Source organism: Lolium rigidum, chromosome 3 (assembly GCF_022539505.1).
Source record: "Lolium rigidum isolate FL_2022 chromosome 3, APGP_CSIRO_Lrig_0.1, whole genome shotgun sequence".
Taxonomy (NCBI): domain Eukaryota; kingdom Viridiplantae; phylum Streptophyta; class Magnoliopsida; order Poales; family Poaceae; genus Lolium; species Lolium rigidum.
This window is the reverse complement of record NC_061510.1, coordinates 82226395-82254065: the sequence shown is the minus strand read 5'-3', so window position 1 is coordinate 82254065 and position 27671 is coordinate 82226395. Positions and strand designations below refer to the sequence as shown.

Sequence of the window (27671 nt, the reverse complement as noted above, 5' to 3'; positions counted from 1 at the left end):
TCACCTTTACACACGTGGGACAAGGAGTCTCCGGAGATCACATAAGTAAAACTCACTTGACTAGCATAATGACATCTAGATTACAAGCATCATCATATGAATCTCAATCATGTAAGGCAGCTCATGAGATTATTGTATTGAAGCACATAGGAGAGAGATGAACCACATAGCTACCGGTACAGCCCCGAGCCTCGATGGAGAACTACTCCCTCCTCATGGGAGCAAGCAGCGGTGATGAAGATGGCGGTGGAGATGGCAGCGGTGTCGATGGAGAAGCCTTCCGGGGGCACTTCCCCGCTCCGGCAGGGTGCCGGAACGAGAGACTCTGTCCCCCAGATCTTGGCTTCGCGATGGCGGCGGCTCTGGAAGGTTTCTGTGGTTTTCGTCGAACGCGCCGAGGTTTTTAGGTCAGGGGCTTTATATAGGCGGAGAGGCGGCGCAGGAGGGCTTCTGGGGGGCCCAAACCCTAGGGCAGTGCGGCCCCCCCTCTGGCCGCCCCAGCCTATGGTTTGGTGGGCCTGTGGCCCCCCTCTGACCTCTCTGGTGTGTTCTGGATGCTTCCGGGGATTCTAAGATCTTTGGCGTTGATTTCGTCCGATTCCGAGAATATTTCGTTACTAGGATTTCTGAAACCAAAAACAGCGAGAAAACAGAAGCCGGCACTTCGGCATCTTGTTAATAGGTTAGTTCCAGAAAATGCACGAATATGACATAAAGTGTGCATATAACATGTAGATAACATCAATAATGTGGCATGGAACACAAGAAATTATCGATACGTTGGAGACGTATCACACTTGCAAAATCTTTTCTAAAAATTAATGACTGAAATACCGTTCATAGGCCGAAGAGTTGAACGAGCAACTAACTTAGTGAAAACATACATAATGATATATGTGGTTCACTGGGCATAGTTGTGTGCGGAAGATTCTTCTACTTCATGAAAACTTTCAAACAATGAATTGAGTATATATGTGGATATATTCAATAAGGAAAAGTTTGAAACTTTTGAATAGGATTCAAATAAATTTCAGCATGAAGTGGAAATCATCGTAATAGAAAAATCAAATATCTATGATTGGATCATGGTGGAAATATTTGAATTACGAGTTTTAGCGAACATCTAATAGATTTATGAAATTGTTCTACAACTCACATTTCTTGGAGTATCATAATGATGATATAGTATCCGAGATATGTATCCAAACCTTGTTGGATTAATGATGAGATAAAATATTATGACGCCATTATATTTTTGTGGATTATGTTTTAGTGACTACCGCTTTTACACTAAATAGAGCATCATCATGATCCGTTGAAATGACACCATACAAGTTATGGTATGGGTATAAAACCATAATAGTCTTTTCTTTAAATTTTGGTCTAAGAGTTTACAACCAAAATCGGATGAATGTCTTTGTTGGTTATCCCAGAGATTTAATTGGGAATTCTTCCCACAAGACAAAAACAAAAGTGTTTGTCAATGTTTCTTATTTCCGAGAAATTGTTTCTAGTGAAGTATTTGAGTGGGAGGACAATATAATTTGATAAGGTTTATGAACCTGAGCATAATGATCAGAATAAGCGCAGCATCGGAATTGGTTTCGGTAGCGGCCATAACGATCATGGCTCCCATGACTACAAAGTGTTCTAGCCATGGAGATCGAAGTACATATTGAACCTTGTAGGTATGGTTTACTTTGTGATCAAATAAATGATTTGTGAACAAAGGATTGATTTTTGAATAATGATAAACCAACTACAAACAAAGAAGTTATGATGGGCCCTAACTCCGTTAAAATGGCCATGCGCCATGAAATCCATAATAGATGAATACTTTTTGAAAGTAAATGGATTTATAGACTTGGATAAAATATCCTTAAAGAAGCTCAACTTGTCGAAAAATTGTTTATGACAAAGTTCAAAGAGTTGACTACGCTAAGATTAGATCTTCCGTAGCAATGCTTATAGTCTATGTGGATTATTCTAGTAATCACTACATATTTCTTTTATGAGATATGTTAGAAGGATGGCAAAATACATTACTTATCAGAAGTGTGTATTAAAGGTGTATACAAGATACAACCAAGAGTTTTGCTGGTCCGTGGAATACTAGATAGGTATACGAACTTCAATTGGATGAAGTAAGTATTGCGGAGTTGGAATCTTCACCGGATGAAATAGTCAAAGATTTTTTGATTTCATCAGAGACGATGAAGAGGCTTGCATTTGCAAGAAATTAAGTGGGAGCGCTAAGACACATTTATAATACTTTATGTGGGTGACATATAGTTGGTTATAAATGATGTAATTATATACTTGATTAAAAAAGGTTTCATTGAGAATTAACTTCAATGAAAGAATATGGACTGAAACAAATTTAGTGTCAAGATCTATGAAGATAGATTGAAACACATAAATAAGTTTAAGTCAAAGTACATATGATGGATATTGAAGTAGTTCAATATAGAAATATTAAGAAAATGTTCTTATCATGTGAATGTTTAACAAGACTTGAGTGTATCTGACACTCAATGAATAAAAACACATGAGTGATTATAGATCACGAATAATATGTACACAATCAGATATCATGTGCTATAAAGTGTTATGAGCATATACCAGAATGATTCATATGATGATCATTGGACAACAGTAAGAATATCCTTGAGTACTTTAGAAGAACTAAGGATATATATATATATATATATATATATTTTTGTATGAAGAAATGACAAACAAATCGCTGTAAGGTGTTACACCGATATTGGTTTTGTCACATATAAAATATAAATTCAAACTCAAATTAGACTAAGTGTTGTTTAAAAGGTAGCACAATGAGCTAGAAGTTGTCTATGCTAGATTTAGAAGAGTTCTAAATATTATGACGGAATCTACAAAAGAAGGCAGAGTATGTCATTGTTTTGACAATGACAAAGGATGTTAAGTCAAGAGGTTCTTTGAGAACTTGGTGTATTTCCGACAGAGTCAGAACTTTGAAGCTATATTGTGTGTGACAATATTAGTGACATATTTCAGACCACGGAATTAAGGTTCCACCAGAAGACCAAACATATTTAATACCAACTCATTTGGAAATGAGTGATGCGTTGAGACGCAAATGAATTACAAAATACATACGTTTCTGAGCATGTCAGATCCGTTGACTAAAACCTCTCCCGTGAGCAATACATGATAAAGCATCAGAAGGCCAAGGTGTTATATCTTTACAAATGTAAACTAGATTATTGACTCTAGTGCAAGTGGGAGACTGTTGGAGATATGCCCAAGAGGCAATAATAAAATGGTTATTATTATATATCTTTGTGTTTATGATAATGTTTACATACCATGCTATAATTGTATTAACCGAAACATTGATACATGTGTGTTATGTGAACAACAAGGAGTCCCTAGTATGCCTCTTAACTAGCTTGTTGATTAATAGATGATCATGGTTTCGTGATCATGAACATTGGATGTTATTAATAACAAGGTTATGTCATTATATGAATGATGTAATGGACACACCCAATTAAGCGTAGCATAAGATCACGTCATTAAGTTATTTGCTATAAGCTTTCAATACATAGTTACCTAGTCCTTATGACCATGAGATCATGTAAATCACTTATACTCGGAAAGGTACTTTGATTACATCAAACGCCACTCGCGTAAATGGGTGGTTATAAAGGTGGGATTAAGTATCCGGAAAGTATGAGTTGAGGCATATGGATCAACAGAGTGGGATTTGTCCATCCCGATGACGGATAGATATACTCCGGGCCCTCTCGGTGGAATGTCGTCTAATGTCTTGCAAGCATATGAATAAGTTCATAAGAGACCACATACCACGGTACGAGTAAAGAGTACTTGTCGGGAGACGAGGTTGAACAAGGTATAGAGTGATACCGATGATCAATCCTCGGACAAGTAAAATATCGCGTGACAAAGGGAATTGGTATCGTATGTGAATGGTTCATTCGATCACCGAAGTCATCGTTGAATATGTGGGAGCCATTATGGATCTCCGGATCCCGCTATTGGTTATTGGTCGGAGTGAGTACTCAACCATGTCCGCATAGTTCACGAACCGTAGGGTGACACACTTAAAGTTGGATGTTGAAATGGTAGAACTTGAATATGGAATGGAGTTCGAATATTTGTTCGGAGTCCCGGATAAGATCCCGGACATCACGAGGAGTTCCGGAATGATCCGGAGAATAAGATTCATATATAGGAAGTCATATTCCAAGTTTGGAAATGATCCGGTGCATTTATGGCAGGTTCTAGAAGGTTCTAGAAAAGTCCGGAAGAATGACACTTTGGAAAGTGGAGTCCCAAAGAGACTCCACTTGCATGACCAGCCAACCCTAAAGGGGAGGAGTCCAAGGTGGACTCCTCTAGGGTGGCCGGCCAGCCCCACCTCAAGGAAAGGTGGGAGTCCCACCTTGAGTAGGACTCCCCCCTTGAGTAGGTTTCCCACTTTTGGGAGGTTTTAGTGTTGGGGTCTTATTCGAAGACTTGGACTAGAACTCTTGGGGCTTCCACCTATATAATGAGGGGCATAGAGAGGGGGCTGACCACTCTTTGGCTCAGCCTTGGCCGCACCCCTTAGAGGGCCGGCGCCCAACCCCTCTCTCTCCCCAAACCCTAGCGGTCTTTCTCCTCCACCACATCCCGCACGCTTAAGCGAAGCTCCGCCGGATTTCTCCACCACCACCGACACCACGCCGTCGTGCCTGTCGGATTCAAGAGGAGCTACTACTTCCGCTGCCCGCTGGAACGGGGAGGTGGACGTCGTCTTCATCAACAACCGAACGTGTGACCGAGTACGGAGGTGCTGCCCGTTCGTGGCGCCGGAACCGATCGTGATCAAGATCTTCTACGCGCTTTTGCAAGCGGCAAGTGATCGTCTACCGCAGCAATAAGAGCCTACTCTTATAGGCTTTGGAATCTCTTCAAGGGTTAGTCTTGATCATCCCCTCGTTGCTACTGTCTTCTAGATTGCATCTTGGCTTGGATTGCGTGTTCGCGGTAGGAAATTTTTTGTGTTCTATGCAACGTTATCCTACAGGGAGGAGCTTGCCTACAATTCCGAATGCGGTAACATGTTTGCACTAGTTTTTGTTGTTTTTGATGTCGAAACCGTCTTTCTCTACCCTTGGGCAATGAGTTTTGACAGCAGTAGTACTTGTTGGTACTATCACTTTGTGTGCAGATGTATCTATCTAAAATATCTTGCAATAAGAATATGAAGTCTGGTCTAAAATTATGCTTGCACAATCTTATCTATCTAATGTATTTTAATTTTTACTTGAACATTTGGACAAAAAAAAAGATGAGACATTTGCATGTTATATGTTCATAGTATGCCATTTGAAAAATATTCTTATATAGTCTTATTCAATATTCTACTGAATAAGATTGTGTAGCAAGCCAAAGAGAAAATGAACCAGAAACTTACATATTTGATTGATGCAGAGAAAGCAGTATCAAGCAGAGGCAATGCAGTGTCAGATGGTGTTGATGTTACTCTGAAGAAGATTAGCATGTTTAGGGCTTTCGAAGAAGTAGATTTGTTAGAATTACTTTGTTCGGTTTGAGAGGCTTAGGATTAAAACACACCATAAAAATGATAGATCCGACCAAGTGCTTTGCTCTTTCTGACATCAAAGAAGGGGCATGATGACAAATTGGTTAAGGTTGGGTTGACAATTTTCACTCTTAAATCCATTATTTTTAGCAATTTTAGATGGGGGAGGAGCTTGCCTACAATTCCGAATACGGTAACATGTTTGCGCTAGTTTTTGTTGTTTTTGATGTCGAAACCGTCTTTGTCTACCCTTGGGCAATGAGTTTCGACAGCAGTAGTACTTGTTGGTACTATCACTTTGTGTGCAGATGTATCTATCTAAAATATCTTGCAATAAGATTATGAAGTCTGGTCTAAAATTATGCTTGCACAATCTTGTCTATCTAATGTATTTTAATTTTTACTTGAACATTTGGACAAAAAGAAGATGAGACATTTGCATGTTATATGTTCATAGTATGCCATTTGAAAAATATTCTTATATAGTCTTATTCAATATTCTACTGTTGTGTAGCAAGCCAAAAAGAAAATGAACCGGAAACTTACATATTTGATTGATGCAGAGAAAGCAGTATCAAGCAGAGACAATGCAGTGTCAGATGGTGTTGATGTTAACTCTGAAGAAGATTAGCATGTTTAGGGCTTTCGAAGAAGTAGATTTGTTAGAATTGCTTTGTTCGGTTTGAGAGTCTTAGGATAGATCCGACCAACTGCTTTGCTCTTTCTGACATCAAAAGAAGGGGCATGATGACAAATTGGTTAAGGTTGGGTTGGCAATTTTCACTCTTAAATCCATTATTTTTAGCAATTTTAGAGACATAACTGGTAGTAGCATTTTGAATTGAAGTTGATGTTTGCTGAATTTTGGTCTGAAATTCAAACCTTTATCTGAAATTTAGTTTGACAAATGTCACCTTTAAATCCATAAAAAAATCAGCATAATAATATGAAGTTTGATCCAAAATACGAACAAATTTATTGAAGTGCAAGAAACATTTTGTTGCTTATCATCAACATACGTTAGGTAGGGATTGTTTTTCAAATCATCCATGGCATAATATGTCTGTTATGCAGCAGACATGACCGACAAGATCTGGATTCAGAATATTGTTCCATGGATCGCCAACGGTAGAAGCAACTTCATATTATTGACAAGTTAACATTAAGGATTATGATTCCGGGAGTTAGAGGTTTTGTAAACAGCTTCAGTAGCTTCAAAAAATAGATAGATAGCCACATCATAGATAGATAGATAGATAGATAGATAGATAGATAGATAGATAGATAGATAGATAGATAGATAGATAGATAGATCAAAGACGCAACATTGTCTTGCTTACATGCACACATACATACACCCACTTGTTCATCAACACAACACAAATAGTGCTCATTTCTTGACAGCAGCCGATAGACATACCAAGACAAGAAGTGCAACAACAATCTTCAAAAGAAGACCTAAAAGAAGACCTCTTCTTCCATCAGACCAACTGCTTTGCTCTTCATCACATCATTTGGGTTTGGAATGATTGCTACGAGTTATTTGGCCTTCAGCTCCAACTCCATCTTCATGTCCTATGTCCGGCCCTAGTGTCTCTATTGCAGCACCTGCACTAGGATACTCGTTGTCCAACAGATAGGTAACATAATCCAACTCCCAATGCTAGAAATCACAGCCATTTTGTACATTGCTAGCCAAAATCAACTTAACTATTCTACATTTCAATTACAGTTCATAGACTTCAGTAAACACCACGTAATCAGTAACTCATTCTGAATCCAAAAAAGAAGATTTTCAAAGAACATATGACCTATTGCATGCTTGTCACAATTGAAGAGCCGGCGTGTGCGAAGTTATGCGTTTGACCACCACACAACATTCTTCACAAGCGATGAGGGGGGGGGTGAACGGGTCGCAGCAGGGTAGCGCACAGCGTGAAGAGCTTCTAGTTGACATGGAACCCGCCTCGGCCGTGTCGGCAATTCGGCGGCAACAATCCAACTCTGCTCCATGCGCTCTAGCTTCCGCGTGCGTGGCTAAGGTTTCACAGGGCAGAGGAGACGAGAAAATTCCGGCTCTGTTCTCGCATGGAAGGAGACAACCTCCAAAAACTGTCCATGTTTTGCAATTACCCCATCTTAAGTCTCATCGCACATAAACACCACCCGCTGACCGAAGTTCAGTGACCAAGGACCAACACGTCATCAAAACGACAGACATTGAACAATGATATTCGATGGGACATGTCTGTGTGTATTCAGTGACCATATTTTGTGTATCTCCAAGTATGGCGATGGAGGCGAGCAAGGGTCTGTGTTTCAGTGACTAGTGATGTATTTTACCCATGTTTAATTCGTAGGGCTCATATATTTGTTGACTTGAACTTTTTTGTTGCAAGCAGTGATATGCCTATTTTTACATTTTGCAGCGACCAAATGGGGACAACTTAAGTGGATTGGACATGCGAAAAGCCACCTAATTCTTTGACCAAATCAGTTTGCGGACAACTACTACGTGCATAAGGAAAAACACAAATATGTGATGCACTTACGTAGATCCGTAAAATATTTCTGCATTAATAGCTACCAACAAGCTAGCAAATACAACTATGCAAAAAATATATTCCATGAGGAATACTAACCAAGAAAATTGCTCATGGTTTACTTGTTTATTACCAAGAGAAATAAACTACAAGAAGTTAAGGATTTCTTGATTACCAAGAAGAAAGAAAATTACAATAAAATAATAGAGTAGGGAAAGAAATAACAAAAATATTATGTAAGAAACGAGTTTTATAATCCTAGTTGTTTTAGACTTCAGAGTTCAATGCAAACAATCGAACACGGCTGCTTCAATCGACGCCCCGATTCCAGTCTAAAGCACTATAAACGTATATAAAATAGAAGCATTCAAAAAACAAATCTTTGCTGGAGCATGCTCGCCTGCGCCAAATCCGGATGGTACACTACAAGAAAAATGCTTATTGCCGGCGCATCAAATTTGCTTACTGCCGGTGCACCAGCGCCCGCCGGTGGGAACGGGCCGGTGATAACGAGGTACTGCCGGCGCACCAGTTAGTTCGCCGGCGGTAAGACGAGTTATCCCCGGCGCACCTGCCTAGTGCGCCGGTAGTAAGTTATCTACGAAACCAAAAAAAAAAAGCGATCTAGATCTAGATCTAGATCTAGCTCGGGTTCGTTTTGCGTGTTAATATGGGCCACCTTGCTGTCGTTGTTGGCGCACCGGTGTAGGAGTAGGAGGATGAGGATGAGAGGATGAGGAGGAGGAGTAGGAGTAGGCCGGATGTTGAGGTGGAGGTGGAGGAGGAGTAGGCCGGAGGTGCACGTGGAGGAGGAGGAGTTGGCCACAGGTGAAGCTTGAGGAGGAGGAGTTGGCCGGAGGTGGAAGAGGAGGAGGAGGAGCTCACGCCGGAGGAGGAGCAGGCCCGAGGTGGAGGAGGGATGTCACCGGAGGAGGAGGGATGTCACCGGAGGAGAAGGAGGAGGAGGCCATCGGTGAGTATTGCAAGGAGAAGAGCAGGAGGGAAAGAGAAGAAGGGGAGAAGTGGGCCGTTGAATTCGAATAGGAAATTTCGCGTAGATCGATTTTGATATAAAAAAGTTTTTCATCGGAGGTCGTATGCAGCCAGAAAACCCGTTTTACCGAAAGATGACGCCATTTTGCATAATATATCGAAATTCATTTTTTCAAATTTTGATGAAAGCTAGATTACATAATACATGGGCAGTTCAAAGGATTTTATTTTTTGAATTTTCTATCATTTTCTTTTATTTTTTCTAAAACTGAAAAGACGATTCCCACAGGGGAGGAGGGTGGAGAGAAAAATCTAGGCACCTTACCCCCGGCGCACCTCTATGGTGGTGCGCTGGTGGTAAATTGTCTACCACCGGCGCACCACCAAAGAGGTGCGCCGGGGGTAAGGTGCCTAGATTTTTTTGCTTCGACCAGACCTCTTCGAATTTTATTCCCGGCGCACTAATTTTTTTTGTGCGCCGACAGTATATGTTCTTCGCCGGCGCGGCCTAATTTGGCTCGCCGACGGTATTTGCCACCGGCGCGCGTCAATGATGGTGCGCCGACACTATTCCGTGCACCTATAGCCGTTTTCCTAGTAGTGGTAGTAGCACCAGGTGCTGTCAGAACAACCCCGCCCACCATTGGTAGCGGCGCTGCACAATACTTGTAGCATCGCCGGTCCATATGAGATAGCTAGCATCATGGACTAACATTGGTAACAATTTGGATGCCAGTGATACCATCATCCTCATCCCTTTGTAGCACCGTAGGCCATTCTTCGTCCACGCCTGGCCGGAGGAAGAGGCGTTATAGAAGGGAGCGGCAGGTGACGTTGCACGGAGGGAAGTGGCCAGCGACGACGCACGGAACAAAAAAGGAAGCACGACTGGTTATGTACAAGTTGTAGAGACTGCACGTGAATGAATGATATCTCCATGGCAGTTTCCTTTTCGCTAGAGAGAGACGACGGTGTTCATGCGGTGATTGAAGAGAGAGAGAGAGAGGGAGAGAGAGAGGAACATATAAGGTTAAACGTTGGATAGGGTTGCCAGCACAACACGACTAGTCGAACAACTACGCGTCTGAGGAAGTTTTTTTGCATGGAATCCACCGGCTGAACAACAAGGTTTTCTGCTGCTCAGAGCTCGTTTGGTAACCATCATTTCATTCCATTTGGAAAATTGGAATGAAATGACATTGACGTTATTATTTTATATGGAAAATACATAGAAATGAGAGGGTATTGAAATCATTTAAGGTTAGGCATGTGATGAAAACCATATAATTTCTCGTTGACTTATGTAACCGATCATGTGGCAGCCAAAAAAGTTTTTTTTTTAAATCACAGAATGAATTCTCTGATTCTAACCCCAAATGATGAGAGCTACCAAGATAAATGGTAGTAGCATTTTCAAATGAAGTTTATGTTCGCTGAAAGTTGGTCTAAAATTCAAACCTTTTTCTGAATTTTTTTGGCAACTCTCGCCTTTAAATCCATAAAAAATCAGCGAAGTTTGATCCGAAATACAAACATATTTATTGACGCTGGGTAGGGATTGTTTTTTAAATCAACTAGGACACATATATCTATTATGCAGAATACATGACCACAAGATCTGGATTCAGAATATTGTTTCATGGATCACCAACGGTAGAAGCTATTTTCATAGTATTGACAAGTTAGCATTGAGGACAAGCATTCATGTGGTTAGAAGCTTTGCAAACAGCTTCAACAACTTCAAAAAATAGATGGATACCCACATCACAGATAGATAGATCATAAACGCAATGTTGTCTTGCTTACCTGCCCGCGCACACACACCAAGAAGGAAACAGTGCTACTATTTGGCAAATTCATTTTATTTGGCAAATACACAGAATGAAATGATATTGAATGATAAACAAGAAGTTTAGGAAAGTTTTTGATGACCAAGCCAATAACCAAGCAAGACGGTTACAGAGAATTAAGAGTTAATTGATACCAAAAATCCAAGATCCACAGCTAATCGATTACAATAGCTTCCAAGCATTCAGGATTGTCCAGATTAGCAAGAAGCCAGAAAATTACAACAACGCCAGAACTTTCTTGACTATCAAATCAGCAACACGATTACTAGGAACATTCAGAATACTAAGTTTTTAACGATATGAACATTCATATCTCTTCAGTTACGGTAGAGCCTAGACATTCTTGATCATCCACAGCTCTTTAATTAGGAGTTAACTTCCACCAGCGAAATTACCCACCATGAACGAAATCTACATCCGTACCGACCGCAGCGGCATAACGTCGAACACCAACCTCGCCGCCGGCGCGAGCCTGAGCTGGGTGAGCGGGTCGTCTGCTCCGCACGACATGCCACTCGACGCCGCCGCGCCCGCTTTGGCCCTAGCATCCCCGGGCGCCAGAGGGAACAGCTGCAGGCACTCCACAGACGCGGCCGAAGATGTCTCGGCATCAGACATGTCCTCGTCCTCGGGCGCGTGATGAGGCAGCGGCGGGTTTCTTCTGTCCATCCTGACATCGCCCTTCTCCAGAGGAAACAGCGGGAGGCAGCCCGGCGTCAACTCGGGGCCTGCAGCGTGGCGGGAGGCGGAAGGAGCTCAGTACTGGCGCGGAGGCCCCTGGTCGGCCGCGGAGGCGGAGGCGTGGCCGTGGTGCTTGCGGAGGACGGAGTTCCAGCGGTTCTTGATGGCGTTGTCGGTGCGGCCGGAGAGGAACTCGGCGATGGTGGACCAGCGGTTGCCGTAGGCGGCCTGGTACTTGACGATGAGCTTGTCCTCCTCGGGGGTGAAGGGCTTGACGACGTCCACCCGGGGGTCGAGGTGCTGGCACCAGCGGAGGCGGCACGACTTGGCGTTCCGCCCGGGCAGCGCGACGCAGATGGTGTCCCAGTTGTGCGCGCCGTGCAGGCGCGCCTGCTCCCGCAGCACGCTGTCCTCGTCCGAGCTCCACATCGCCTTCCTGGTCACCTGCGGGGCTGCGGCGGCGGCCGCGGCGACGACGACGACGGCATCATCGATCGATTGATCGACCCTGCTGCGCCTCCGGTGTTCCGATCGGTCGCTTCTCGCGGCCTCGCTGGACGGAGTTTGGTGCTCGTGCGATCGCGTTGATGCTGTGCGGGTAGTGGTGGACGCCGGCGGTGCGTGCTGCCTTATATAGACGGACGGGGGTTAAACCGAGTGGAGGTCGGAGCCGAGCAGGACTCCAAGTCGAAGCACGCTGCACGCGGCTTCTGTTGCAAGGAAAGGCGGTTCGAGCGAGGCCGAGCAACCTCTTCAGTGCCGCAAATGTATTTCAGTGATTGTTCGATGAGTATAAAATACGAGTACATCGTTAGTTACTGAACTCGAGCCCTCTTGCACGCCTTCGTCACTGTATTTGGCCGTACAACAAATACAATCCCTGAATATACGTCGTTTCATCATACACGGTCACTGGCAATGGTCAGTTACAAGTATATTGCTCACGTGGCACTTCACAGACCCTACAACATGTTTATGTTTGCCAAATAGTTGTCGGAGTGGCGCGCCTTTTTTGCATACCCCCTCCCCCTCCAGCTTTGCTTCCCTCCCACTTCTGCCCTCCTAGATTTCAGGTTTCTTTTAACATAAAACATATCTTAACCTTCAACTATGACAGTACATGATTACAAAGCTCTGAAAAGAGCAAGAGCTAGCAATACTAAGCTGCACATAACAGATTCTTGAAAACCACGCTAAGCATAGAAGATACCCAAGACTACAACAGGAGTCAAACAACGGTCGTTTGTCCGAAGACAGCTCGGGCTCGAACTTGCTGCGGTTGCAATTTTCAAGGGTCTTCTTTGTGCTCCATACGAGTTGATGCCCGCGGTTGACTCTCCCGACGGTCTATCTGGCGTATGCACTTGAGGCTTGTAAGGATTGAGCTGTAGATATTGAATTGCCTTCACCGAGCTCAAACTCAAAGGGTCCCCGCTGTCAAATCTGAGGATCAACAACGAAGGTGCTGTCGTCCACCTCTGGTGACACAGCCCGAACAGGACGGGGACGGCATCTTCAACATGAGGGTCATCAATCAAAGTTAAACTTGTGCAGCATAAGAAAGTAAGATAGGCTTGCTCTATTACACCTACTAGGCTGCCATTGATTGAAAGTTGCTATGTATGAACACAGTAATGCTGCAAAGATGTGACGATTGTACTAACTTTGCTCCTCAAGTTCACACAACTAAAATGATTCCAGATGAAATAGTTTCTCCGGGCAGCATAACCAATAGGTGTTGAACCGAACTCAGAGATCTCTATATACATCTCATTCCAGGCTATGTTGACATACCCACAAATGGAGATCATATTCAGAATAGGGGTGCCATCAGGAAGATAAAGCACACGGCAATTCATCGTGGATTTCAGCGCCATTGCATCCACTATCAGCACCTGGCCATTATCTTCAGTTCGGCGATAGTGCACATCACACACAATAAACCGGATGCCGAGCAGAAAAATGAGGAAGGGGGGGGGGGAGGATCCCCTCCCGTGTGCAGGAATTTTTGCAACAACATACTCGAATCCGTTCTTGAGCGCAGTAGAACCACATCCGCCAAACTGACAGCAATCAGAGGAACTCGCAAGGCAAGGCTTGCTGTAGAAGAACATATCGAAGTTCACACGGGCAGTGGAGAGGCCGCCTTCAATTGCTGCCATGTACCAAACCGGTGCAGCTCCAGCCCAGCTGCAGGGGCGCTGCAAGGAGGCGGAGGCGAATCCTTGAGTAGCCACCATGGCTACCCAACAACAGATCGAAATGGAGATTCCCATCCAGGAAAACACCACCACTATCCAGGGAAGCATACAAACAAGAGTCGAGTCATCAGATCTGGGGAGTTCACCTCCTCCCAACATAAACCACCCGGCTGATACGTCTCCAACGTATCGATAATTTCTTGTGTTCCATGCCACATTATTGATGTTATCTACATGTTTTATGCACACTTTATGTCATATTCGTGCATTTTCTGGAACTAACCTATTAACAAGATGCCGAAGTGCCGATTCTGTTTTCATGCTGTTTTTGGTTTCAGAAATCCTAGTAAAGAAATATTCTCGGAATTGGACGAAATAAAAGCCCGGAGGCCTATTTTCTCACGAAGCTTCCGGAAGACCGAAGACGAGACGAAGAGGGGCCACGAGGGGCCACACCCTAGGGCGGCGCGGCCCCCTTGGCCGCGCGGCCCTGTGGTGTGGGGCCCTCGTGCCGCCTCTTGACCTACCCTTCCGCCTACTTAAAGCCTCCGTGACGAAACCCCCGCACCGAGAGCCACGATACGGAAAACCTTATCGAGACGCCGTCACCGCCGATCCCATCTCGGGGATCCTCGGAGATCGCCTCCGGCACCCTCGCCGGAGAGGGGAATCATCTCCCGGAGGACTCTACGCCGCCATGGTCGCCTCCGGAGTGATGAGTGAGTAGTCTACCCCCGGACTATGGGTCCATAGCAGTAGCTAGATGGTTGTCTTCTCCCCATTGTGCTATCATTGTCGGATCTTGTGAGCTGCCTATCATGATCAAGATCATCTATATGTAATTCTATATGTTGCGTTTGTTGGGATCCGATGAATAGAGAATATTTGTTATGTTGATTATCAAAGTTATGCTTATGTGTTGTTTATGATCTTGCATGCTCTCCGTTATTAGTAGATGCTCCGGCCAAGTAGATGCTTTTAACTCCAAGAGGGAGTACTTATGCTCGATAGTGGGTTCATGCCTCGCATTGACACCTGGGACAGATGATGTGAAAGTTCTAAGGTTGTGTTGTGTCTGTTGCCACTAGGGATAAAACATTGATGCTATGTCTAAGGATGTAGTTGTTGATTACATTACGCACCATACTTAATGCAATTGTCTGTTGCTTTGCAACTTAATACCGGAGGGGTTCGGATGATAACTCTGAAGGTGGACTTTTTAGGCATAGATGCAGTTGGATGGCGGTCTATGTACTTTGTCGTAATGCCCAATTAAATCTCACTATACTCATCATAATATGTATGTGCATTGTCATGCTCTCTTTATTTGTCAATTGCCCAACCGTAATTTGTTCACCCAACATGCTGTTCGTCTTATGGGAGAGACACCTCTAGTGAACTGTGGACCCCGGTCCAATTCTCTTTACTGAAATACAATCTACTGCAATACTTGTTTTTACTCGTTTTCTCTCGCAAACAATCATCTTCCACACAATACGGTTAATCCTTTGTTACAAGCAAGCCGGTGAGATTGACAACCTCACTGTTTCGTTGGGGCAAAGTACTTTGGTTGTGTTGTGCAGGTTCCACGTTGGCGCCGGAATCTCTGGTGTTGCGCCGCACTACATCCCGCCGCCATCAACCTTCAACGTGCCTCTTGGCTCCTCCCGGTTCGATAAACCTTGGTTTCTTTCTGAGGGAAAACTTGCTGCTGTGCGCATCATACCTTCCTCTTGGGGTTGCCCAACGAACGTGTGAAATACACGCCATCAAGCTCTTTTCCGGCGCCGTTGCCGGGGAGATCAAGACACGCTGCAAGGGGAGTCTCCACTTCTCAATCTCTTTACTTTGTTTTTGTCTTGCTTTATTTTATTTACTACTTTGTTTGCTGCATTATATCAAAATACAAAAAAATTAGTTGCTAGTTTTACTTTATTTGCTATCTTGTTTGCTATATCAAAAACACAAAAAAAATTAGTTACTTGCATTTACTTTATCTAATTTGCTTCATTTACTATTGCTAAAATGAGTAATCCTGAAGTTGAAGTTCGTTCATTTAACCAACAAGGGGGAGAATGTTTAAAAGATGCTTGGTATAGAATTAGTGATGCCCATAATAGGTGCACTAAGAAACACTCCACCACTATCCTACTCAGGAATTTTTATGTTGCTATCTCTAGCTGGAATAGATATGTTCTTGATTGTCTCGCGGGAGGTAATTTCCTAGGCGCTCCCGCCTTAGAAGCTAGTTGCATTATTGAGAGTTTATTTGGAACACAACCTGTTAATAAAGCTAAAATTGAAACCTCCCTTGAGGATGTTATGAAAAAATTGGAAACCATAGAGAAAAATTGTAGTGTTGAAACTAAATTGGAAATATTACTTGATAATACTGATAAACTTGATAAAATCCTAGGAGGAATTAATGAAAGAATTGCTACTCTAGAAACTTGTGCTATCCATGATAATCAAACCCATAGAATTGGAAAACTTGAAGAAGCTATGGGAAAATTGGGTTCAACTTTTTCTTCTTTTAAATTTAATGAGAAAGCTTATGTGGGTAAGGAGCAAAAATTCATGTATGTCTCTAAGGTGCCTAAACCAAAGAATTACTATAGGCCTAAAATTGATAAAACTCCCAACACCCCTGGTAATGATGTTGATGCTTCATCTTTCGATAATACTTGATACACACTTTCGCGCCTAGCTGAAAGGCGTTAAAGAAAAGCGCTTATGGGAGACAACCCATGTTTTTACCTACAGTACTTTGTTTTTATTTTGTGTCTTGGAAGTTGTTTACTACTGTAGCAACCTCTCCTTATCTTAGTTTTGAGTTTTGTTGTGCCAAGTTAAGCCGTTGATAGAAAAGTAAGTACTAGATTTGGATTACTCGCGCAGTTCCAGATTTCTTTGCTGTCACGAATCTGGGTCTATCTCCCTGTAGGTAGCTCAGAAAATTACGCCAATTTACGAGCATGATCCTCAGATATGTACGCAACTTTCATTCAATTTGAGCATTTTCGTTTGAGCAAGTCTGGTGCCATTTTAAAATTCGTCAATACGAACTGTTCTGTTTTGACAGATTCTGCCTTTTATTTCGCATTGCCTCTTTCGCTATGTTGGATGAATTTCTTTGATCCACTAATGTCCAGTAGCATTATGCAATGTCCAGAAGTGTTAAGAATGATTGTGTCACCTCTGAATATGTCAATTTATATTGTGCACTAACCCTCTAATGAGTTGTTTCGAGTTTGGTGTGGAGGAAGTTTTCAAGGGTCAAGAGAGGAGTATGATGCAACATGATCAAGGAGAGTGAAAGCTCTAAGCTTGGGGATGCACCCGTGGTTCACCCCTGCATATATCAAGAAGACTCAAGCGTCTAAGCTTGGGGATGCCCAAGGCATCCCCTTCTTCATCGACAAATTATCAGGTTCCTCCCCTGAAACTACATTTTTATTCGGCCACATCTTATGTGCTTTTTCTTGGAGCGTCGGTTTGTTTTTGTTTTTGTTTTGTTTGAATAAAATGGATCCTAGCATTGACTTTATGGGAGAGATACACACTCCGCTGTAGCATATGGACAAATATGTCCTTGGTTTCTACTCATAGTATTCATGGCGAAGTTTCTCCTTCGTTAAATTGTTATATGGTTGGAATTGGAAAATGATACATGTAGTAATTGCTAAAAATGTCTTGGGTAATGTGATACTTGGCAATTGTTGTGCTCATGTTTAAGCTCTTGCATCATATGCTTTGCACCCATTAATGAAGAAATACATAGAGCATGCTAAAATTTGGTTTGCATATTTGGTTTCTCAAAGGTCTAGATAATTTCTAGTATTGAGTTTGAACAACAAGGAAGACGGTGTAGAGTCTTATAATGTTTTCAATATGTCTTTTATGTGAGTTTTGCTGCACCGGTTCATCCTTGTGTTTGTTTCAAATAACCTTGCTAGCCTAAACCTTGTATCGAGAGGGAATACCTCTCATGCATCCAAAATACTTGAGCCAACCACTATGCCATTTGTGTCCACCATACCTACCTACTACATGGTATTTTCCCGCCATTCCAAAGTAAATTGCTTGAGTGCTACCTTTAAAATTCCATCATTCACCTTTGCAATATATAGCTCATGGGACAAATAGCTTAAAAACTATTGTGGTATTGAATATGTAATTATGCACTTTATCTCTTATTAAGTTGCTTGTTGTGCGATAACCATGTTTACTCGGGGAACGCCATCAACTCATTGTTGAATTTCATGTGAGTTGCTATGCATGTTCGTCTTGTCCGAAGTAAGGGCGATCTACACCGAGTTGAATGGTTTGAGCATGCATATTGTGAGAGAAGAGCATTGGGCCGCTAACTAAAGCCATGATCCATGGTGGAAGTTTCAGTTTTGGACAAACATCCTCAAATCTCTAATGAGAAAAGAATTAATTGTTGTCAAATGCTTAAAGCATTAAAAGAGGAGTCCATTATCTGTTGTCTATGTTGTCCCGGTATGGATGTCTAAGTTGAGAATAATCAAAAGCGAGAAATCCAAATGCGAGCTTTCTCCTTAGACCTTTGTACAGTCGGCATAGAGGTACCCCTTTGTGAAACTTGGTTAAAGCATATGTATTGCGGTGATAATCCAGGTAGTCCAAGCTAATTAGGACAAGGTGCGAGCACTATTAGTACACTATGCATGAGGCTTGCAACTTATAAGATATAATTTACATGATGCATATGCTTTATTACTACCGTTGACAAAATTGTTTCATGTCTTCAAAATCAAAGCTCTAGCACAAATATAGCAATCGATGCTTTTCCTCTATGAGGACCATTCTTTTACTTTCAATGTTGAGTCAGTTCACCTATTTCTATCCACCTCAAGAAGCAAACACTTGTGTGAACTGTGCATTGATTCCTACATACTTGCTTATTGCACTTATTATATTACTCTATGTTGACAATATCCATGAGATATACATGTTACAAGTTGAAAGCAACCGCTGAAACTTAATCTTCTTTTGTGTTGCTTCAATACCTTTACTTTGAATTATTGCTTTATGAGTTAACTCTTATGCAAGACTTATTGATGCTTGTCTTGAAGTGCTATTCATGAAAAGTCTTTGCTTTATGATTCGCTTGTTTACTCATGTCATACACATTGTTTTGATCGCTGCATTCTTTACATATGCTTTACAAATAGTATGATCAAGATTATGATGGCATGTCACTCAGTAAATTATCTTTATTATCGTTTTACCCGCTCGGGACGAGCGAGAACTAAGCTTGGGGATGCTGATACGTCTCCAACGTATCGATAATTTCTTGTGTTCCATGCCACATTATTGATGTTATCTACATGTTTTATGCACACTTTATGTCATATTCGTGCATTTTCTCGGAACTAACCTATTAACAAGATGCGGAAGTGCCGATTGCTTGTTTTCTCGCTGTTTTTGGTTTCAGAAATCCTAGTAAAGAAATATTCTCGGAATTGGACGAAATAAAAGCCCGGAGGCCTATTTTCTCACGAAGCTTCCGGAAGACCGAAGACGAGACGAAGAGGGGCCACGAGGGGGCCACACCCTAGGCGGCGCGGCCCCCCCTTGGCCGCGCGGCCCCGTGGTGTGGGGCCCTCGTGCCGCCTCTTGACCTACCCTTCCGCCTACTTAAAGCCTCCGTGACGAAACCCCCGCACCGAGAGCCACGATACGGAAAACCTATCGAGACGCCGTCACCGCCGATCCCATCTCGGGGATCCTCGGAGATCGCCTCCGGCACCCCGCCGGAGAGGGGAATCATCTCCCGGAGGACTCTACGCCGCCATGGTCGCCTCCGGAGTGATGAGTGAGTAGTCTACCCCTGGACTATGGGTCCATAGCAGTAGCTAGATGGTTGTCTTCTCCCCATTGTGCTATCATTGTCGGATCTTGTGAGCTGCCTATCATGATCAAGATCATCTATATGTAATTCTATATGTTGCGTTTGTTTGGATCCGATGAATAGAGAATATTTGTTATGTTGATTATCAAAGTTATGCTTATGTGTTGTTTATGATCTTGTATGCTCTCCGTTATTAGTAGATGCTCTGGCCAAGTAGATGCTTTTAACTCCAAGAGGGAGTACTTATGCTCGATAGTGGGTTCATGCCTGCATTGACACCCGGGACGAGTGATAGAAAGTTCTAAGGTTGTGTTGTGCTGTTGCCACTAGGGATAAAACATTGATGCTATGTCTAAGGATGTAGTTGTTGATTACATTACGCACCATACTTAATGCAATTGTCTGTTTCTTTGCAACTTAATACTGGAGGGGGTTCGGATGATAACCTGAAGGTGGACTTTTTAGGCATAGATGCAGTTGGATGGCGGTCTATGTACTTTGTCGTAATGCCCAATTAAATCTCACTATACTCATCATAATATGTATGTGCATTGTCATGCTCTCTTTATTTGTCAATTGCCCAACTGTAATTTGTTCACCCAACATGCTGTTCGTCTTATGGGAGAGACACCTCTAGTGAACTGTGGACCCCGGTCCAATTCTCTTTACTCGAAATACAATCTACTGCAATACTTGTTTTTACTGTTTTCTCTGCAAACAATCATCTTCCACACAATACGGTTAATCCTTTGTTACAGCAAGCCGGTGAGATTGACAACCTCACTGTTTCGTTGGGGCAAAGTACTTTGGTTGTGTTGTGCGGGTTCCACGTTGGCGCCGGAATCTCTGGTGTTGCGCCGCACTACATCCCGCCGCCATCAACCTTCAACGTGCCTCTTGGCTCCTCCTGGTTCGATAAACCTTGGTTTCTTTCTGAGGGAAAACTTGCTGCTGTGCGCATCATACCTTCCTCTTGGGGTTGCCCAACAAACGTGTGAAATACACGCCATCACCGGCCACCATGGACAGGCAGAGACGAGGAAGATTTGGCGGGACGAAAACTAGATCCGGTTTATTTGAGAGGAGAAAGGATAAAAACAACCTAACTTTACAGCTCCAGGCCTCCCTCCCACTCACCGCCGGCCACCGTAGCCGCTGGCGGCGGGGAGGAGAGAGGCCAGAGACGGGGAAGATGGGTGGGATTAAGGAAGGGTCGGCTCGGAGGCCAGTCGCCATAGGGGCAAAGCTCCACGGGGGTCAAATCTTCCTCGCCACGACAAATAAAACCCTGTTTCGTCATGTATATAGTAGCAACAGTAGTATTACTAGTTGGTACTATCACTTTGTGTGCTGATGTATCTATGTAAAATATTTTGCAATAAGAATATGAAGGTCTAAAATTTTGCTTGCACAATATGCTTGTCTAATGTATTTCAAGTTTTTGCTTGAACATTTGAACAAAAAGAATATGAGACATTTGCATGTCATATGCTCATAGTATGCCATTTGAACAATATTCTTATATATAGTCTTATTCAATATTCTACTGAATATGATTGTGTAGCAAGCCAAAAAAATCAACAAGAAACTTACATCTTTGACTGATGCAGAGAAAGCAGTATCAAACAGAGGCAATACAGTGTCAGATGGTGCTGATGTTAACTCTGAAGAAGATTAGCATGTTTAGGGCTTTTGAAGAAGTAGATTTGCTAGAATTGCTTTGTTCGTTTTGAGAGGCTCAGGATTATACACACCATAAAAATGATAGATCCGACCAATTGCTTTGCTCTTTTTGACATAAAAAAGGGGGCATGATGACAAATTGGTTAAGGTTGGGTTGACAATTGTCACTCTAAAATCCACTATTTTCAGCAATTTTAGAGACATAAATGGTAGTAGCTTTTTGAATTGAAGTTGATGTTTTCTGAAATTTGGTCTGAAATTCAAACCTTTATCTGAAATTTAGTTTGACAAATCTCACCTTTAAATCCATAAAAAAACAGCAATAAGAATATGAAGTTTGATCCAAAATACGAACAAATTTATTGAAGTGCAAGAAACAGTTTTGTGCTTAGAATCAACATACGTTAGGTAGGGATTGTTTTTCAAATCATCCATGGCATAATATATCTGTTATGCAAAAGACATGACCAACAAGATCTGGATTCAGAATATTGTTCCATGGATCGCAAACGGTAGAAGAAACTTCATATTATTGACAAGTTAACATTAAGGATCAGGATTCCTGGGGTTAGAGGTTTTGTAAACAGCTTAAGTAGCTTCAAAAAATAGATAGATATCCACACCATAGATAGATAGATAAATAGATAGATAGATCAAAGAGGCAACATTGTCTTGCTTACATGCACACATACATACACCCACTTGTTCATCAACACAACACAAATAGTGCTCATTTCTTGACACCAACCAACAGACATGCCAAGACAAGAAGTGCAACAACAATCTTCTAAAGAAGACCTCTTCTGCTTTGCTCTTCATCACATCATTTGGGTTTGGAATGATTGCTATGTGTTATTCGGCCTTCCGCTCCAACTCCATCTTCATGTCATCTGTTCGGCCCTAGTGCCTCTATTGCAGCACCTCCACTAGGATACTCGTTGTCCAACATATAGGTTACATAATCCAACTCCCAATGCCAGAAATCGCAACCATTTTGTACATTGCTAGCCAAAATCAACTTGACGATTCCACATTTCAGTTACAGTTCATAGACTTCGGTAAACACCACCTAATCAATAACTCATTCTAAATCCAAAAAAAAAAGATTTTCAAAGAATAGATGACCTATTGCATGCTTGTCACACTTGAAGAACACCCAGCCATCATGCACCGGTGTGTGCGAAGTTAGGCATTTGACCACCACACTGCAGTCTTCCCAAGCGATGAGGGGGGGTGAACGGGTCGCAGCAGGGTAGCGCTTAGCGTGACGAGCTTCTAGTTGACATGGTACCCGCCTCGGCCGTGGCGGCAATCCGGCGGCAACAATCCAGCTCTGCTCCATGCGCTCTAGCTGCCGCGTGCGTGGCTAAGGTTTCATAGGGCAGAGGAGACGAGGAAATTCTGGCTGCTCTCGCATGGAAGGAGACAACCTCTAAAAACTGTCCATGTTTTGCAATTACCCCATCTTAAGTCTCAGCATCGCACATGAACACCACCCGCTGACCAAAGTTCAGTGACCAAGGACCAATACGTCATCAAATACAATGACATACATTGAACAATGATATTCGATGGGACATGTCTGTGTATTCAGTGACCATATTTTGTGTATCTCCAAGTATGGCGATGGAGGCGAGCAAGGGGCTTGTGTTTTAGTGACTACTCATATATTTGTTGACTTGAACTTTTTTGTTGCAAGCAGCGATATGCCTTTTTTTACATTTTGCAGCGACCGAATGGGGATTTGACGTATACATTATTTTTTCTACATGGGTGGCAAATATTGCAATTTTCACAACTTTACCTAGCTGAATCAAGCAGTCTTATATTGATATTGCACACAAACACTTAAAATGTCGGACATGATTTTTTATTTCATTGGTTGGACACGCCGGATTTATTCACTTAAGTGAATTGGACATGCGAAAAGCCACCAAATTAGCAGGCGGACAACTACCACGCGCATAAGGAAAAACACAAATACGTGATGCACTTACGTAGATCGTAAAATATTTCTGCATTAATAGCTGCCAACAAGCTAGCAAATACAACTATGCAAAAAAATAAATTCCATGAGGAATACTAAACAAGAAAATTGCTCATGGTTTACTTGTTTATTACCAAGACAAATAAACTACTAGAAGTTAAGGATTTCTTGATTACCAAGAAGAAAGAAAATTACAATAAAATAATAGAGTAGGAAAAGAAATAACAAAAATATTATGTAAGAAACGAGTGTTATAATCCTAGTTGTTTTAGACTTCAGATTCCAATGCAAACAACCGAGCACTGCTTTGATCGACGCCCTGATTCCACTCTAAAGCACTATAAACGTATATAAAGTAGAAGCATTGAAAAACAAACCTTTGCTGGAGCGTGCTCGCCTGCGCCAAATCCGGCTGGTAGTAGCACCAGGTGCCTTCAGAACAACCCCGCCCACCATTGGTAGCGGCTCTGCATAATACTTGTAGCATCGCCGGCCCCTATGAGATAGCTAGCATCATGGACTAACATTGGTAAGATTTTGGATGCCGATGGTACCATCATCCTCATCCCTTTGTAGCACCGTAGGCCATTCTTCGGCCACGTGTGGCCGAAGGAAGAAGGCGGCATAGAGGGGAGCGGCAGGTGACAGCGCACGGAGGGAAGTGGCCAGCGACGACGCATGTAACGGAAAAGGAATCGGGCTGGTTATGTACAAGTTGTAGAGACTGCATGTGCATGGGTGATATCTCCATGGCAGTTTCCTTTTCGACGATGATGTTCATGCGGGGATTGAAGAGAGAAAGTGAGAGAGTGAGGGAGAGAGGGAGGGAGAGAGAGAGGAACATATAAGGTTAAACGTTGGATAGGGTTGCCACCACAACACGACCAGTCGAACAACTACGCATCTGAGGAAATTTTTGCATGGGATCCACCGGCTGAACAACATGGTTTTCCGCTGCTCAGCTCGTTTGGTAACCATCATTTCATTCCATTTGGAAAATTGGAATGAAATGAAATTAATGATATTATTTTATTTGGAAAATACATAGAAATGAGAGGTACTAAAAGTATTTAAAGTTAGGCATGTGATGAAAACCATATAATTTCTCGTTGACTTATGTAACCAATCATGTGGCAGCCCAAAAAGTTTTTTTTCTTGAAATCACTGAATGAATCTCTGATTCTAACCCCAAATGATGAGAGCTATCAAGATAAATGGTAGTAGCATTTTCAAATGAAGTTGATGTTCGCTGAAAGTTGGTCTAAAATTCAAATCTTTTTCTGAAATTTGTCTGGCAAATCTGGCCTTTAAATCCATAAAAAAACAGCGAAGTTTGATCCGAAATACAAACATATTTATTGATGCTGGGTAGGGGTTGTTTTTCAAATCAACTAGGACATCATATATCTATTATGCAGAACATGACCACACGATCTGGATTTAGAATAAATATTGTTTCATGGATCACCAACGGTAGGAGCTATTTTCACAGTATTGACAAGTTAGCATTGAGGACAAGCATTCATGTGGTTAGAGGTTTTGCAAACAGCTTCAACAACTTCAAAAAATAGATGGAAACCCACATCATAGATAGATAGATCATAAACGCCAAGAAGGAAACAGTGCTACTATTTGGCAAATCATTTTATTTGGCAAATACATAGAATGAAATGACATTTAAAGATAAACAAGAAGTTTAGGAAAGTTTTTGATGACCAAGCCAACAACCAAGCAAGACGATTACAGAGAATTAAGAGTTAATTGATACCAAGAATCCAAGATCCACAGCTAGTCGATTACAATAGCTTCCAAGCATTCAGGATTGTCCGGATTAGCAAGAAGCCAGAAAATTACAATAACGCCAGAACTTTCTTGACTATCAAATCAGCAACACGATTACGAGGAACATTCAGAATTCTAAGTTTCTAACGATACTAACATTCATAGCTCTTCAGTTACGGTAGAGCCAAGACATTCTTGATCATCCACAGCTCTTCAATTAGGAGTTAACTTCCACGAGCGAAATTACCCACCATGAACGAAATCTAGATCTGGTACGACCGCAGCGGCATAACGTCGAACACCAAACTCGCCGCCGGCGCGAGCCTGAGCTGGGTGAGCGGGTCGTCTGCTCCGCAGGACATGCCACTCGACGCCGCCGCGCCCGCGTTGGCCTTACCATCCCCGGGCGCCAGAGGGAACAGCTGCAGGCACTCCACAGACGCGGCCGAAGATGTCTCGGCATCAGACATGTCCTCGTCCTCGGACGCGTGATGAGGCAGCGGAGGGCTTCTCCTGTCCCTCATGACATCGCCCTTCTCCAGAGGAAACAGCGGGAGGCAGCCCGGCGTCAACTCGGGGCCTGCAGCGTGGCGGGAGGCGGAAGGAGCCCAGTACTGGCGCGGAGGCCCCTGGTCGGCCGCGGAGGCGGAGGCGGAGGCGGAGGCGTGGCCGTGGTTCTTGCGGAGGACGGAGTTCCAGCGGTTCTTGATGGCGTTGTCGGTGCGGCCGGAGAGGAACTCGGCGATGGTGGACCAGCGGTTGCCGTAGGCGGCCTGGTACTTGACGATGAGCTTGTCCTCCTCGGGGGTGAAGGGCTTGACGACGTCCACCCGGGGGTCGAGGTGCTGGCACCAGCGGAGGCGGCACGACTTGGCGTTCCGCCCGGGCAGCGCGATGCAGATGGTGTCCCAGTTGTGCGCGCCGTGCAGGCGCACCTGCTCCCGCAGCACGCCGTCCTCGTCCGAGCTCCACATCGCCTTCCTGGTCACCTGCGGCGCGGCGGAGGCGGCGGCCGCGGCGACGGCGGCGTAGTCGGAGCCAGACGTGCCCGCTAACGACGACGGCATCATCGATCGATTGACGGTCACTAGCAATGGTCAGTTACAAGTATATTGCTCACGTGGCACTTCACAGACCCTACAACATGTTTATGTTTGCCAAATAGTTGTCAGAGTGGCGCGCCTTTTTTACATACCCCCTCCCCCTCCAGTTTTGCTTCCCTCCCACTTCTGCCCTCCTAGATTTCAGGTTAAAATCCTAGGCTGTTCTCACCTCGCCACGACAAAAAAAACCCCACTTTCGTCAAGTATGTAGTAGCAACAGTAGTAGTAGTTGGTACTATCACTTTGTGTGTTGATGTATCTATGTAAAATATCTTGCAATAAGAATATGAAGGTCTAAAATTTTGCTTGCACAATATGCTTGTCTAATGTATTTTAATTTTTGCTTGAACATTTGAATAAAAAGAAGATGAGACATTCACATGTTATATGTTCATAGTATGCCATTTGAACAATATTCTTATATTGTCTTATTCAAAATTCTACTGAATAAGATTGTGTAGCAAGCCAAAAAGAAAATGAACCAGAAAAATTACATATTTGACTGATGCAAAGAATGCAAAGAAAGCAGTATCAAGCAGAGGCAATGCAGCGTTAGATGGTGAACTCAAGCTCCGTTGCACGCCTCCATCACTGTTTGGCCGTACACCAAATACAATCTCTGAATATACGTCGTTTCATCATACACGGTCACTAGCAACGGTCAGTTACAAGTATATTGCACAGGTGGCACTTCACAGATCCTACAACCAGTGTATGTTTGCCCAATAGTTGTTGGAGTAGCGCGCCTTTTTTACATACCCCCTCCGGTTTTGCTTCCCTCCGTGTCTACCCTCCTAGATTTCAGGTTAAAATCTGGCCTCGCCACCACACAAAATCCCCCAGTTTCGTCATGTATGTAGTAGAACCCATGGGGGGAGCTTGGCTACAATTCCGAATACGCTATTACATGTTTGCGCTAGTTTTTATTTTTTTATGTCGAAACCGTCTTTCTCTACCCTTTGGCAATGAGTTTCGACATCAGTAGTAGTTGTTGGTACTATCACTTTGTGTGCAGATGTATCTATCTAAAATATCTTGCAATAAGAATATGAAGTCTGGTCTAAAATTCTGCTTGCACAATTTGCTTGTCTATCTAATGTATTTTAATTTTTACTTGAACATTTGGACAAAAAGAAGATGAGACATTTGCATGTCATATGTTCAATGCCATTTGAACAATATTCTTATATAGTCTTATTCAATATTCTACTGAATAAGATTGTGTAGCTATCTCCAACGTATCTATAATTCTGATGTTCCATGCTAGTTTTATGACAATACCTACATGTTTTGCTCGCACTTTATAATGATTTCATACATTTTCCGGAACTAACCTATTAACAAGATGCCACAGTGCCAGTTCCTGTTTTCTGT

The 27671-nt window shown here is 42.9% G+C and overlaps 1 protein-coding gene and 1 pseudogene across 1 annotated transcript; both read right to left on the bottom strand.

The window, feature by feature from the left end:
* Positions 1 to 11393: 11393 nt before the first annotated feature.
* On the bottom strand, positions 11394 to 12092 carry LOC124700161 (annotated as a pseudogene).
* A 13365-nt stretch (positions 12093 to 25457) lies between these two features.
* On the bottom strand, positions 25458 to 26168 carry LOC124700151 (transcription factor MYB77-like). The gene has a single exon (XM_047232320.1). It carries the CDS (start codon positions 26166 to 26168, stop codon positions 25458 to 25460), a length of 711 nt encoding a protein of 236 aa, XP_047088276.1.
* Between the last annotated feature and the right edge of the window lie 1503 nt (positions 26169 to 27671).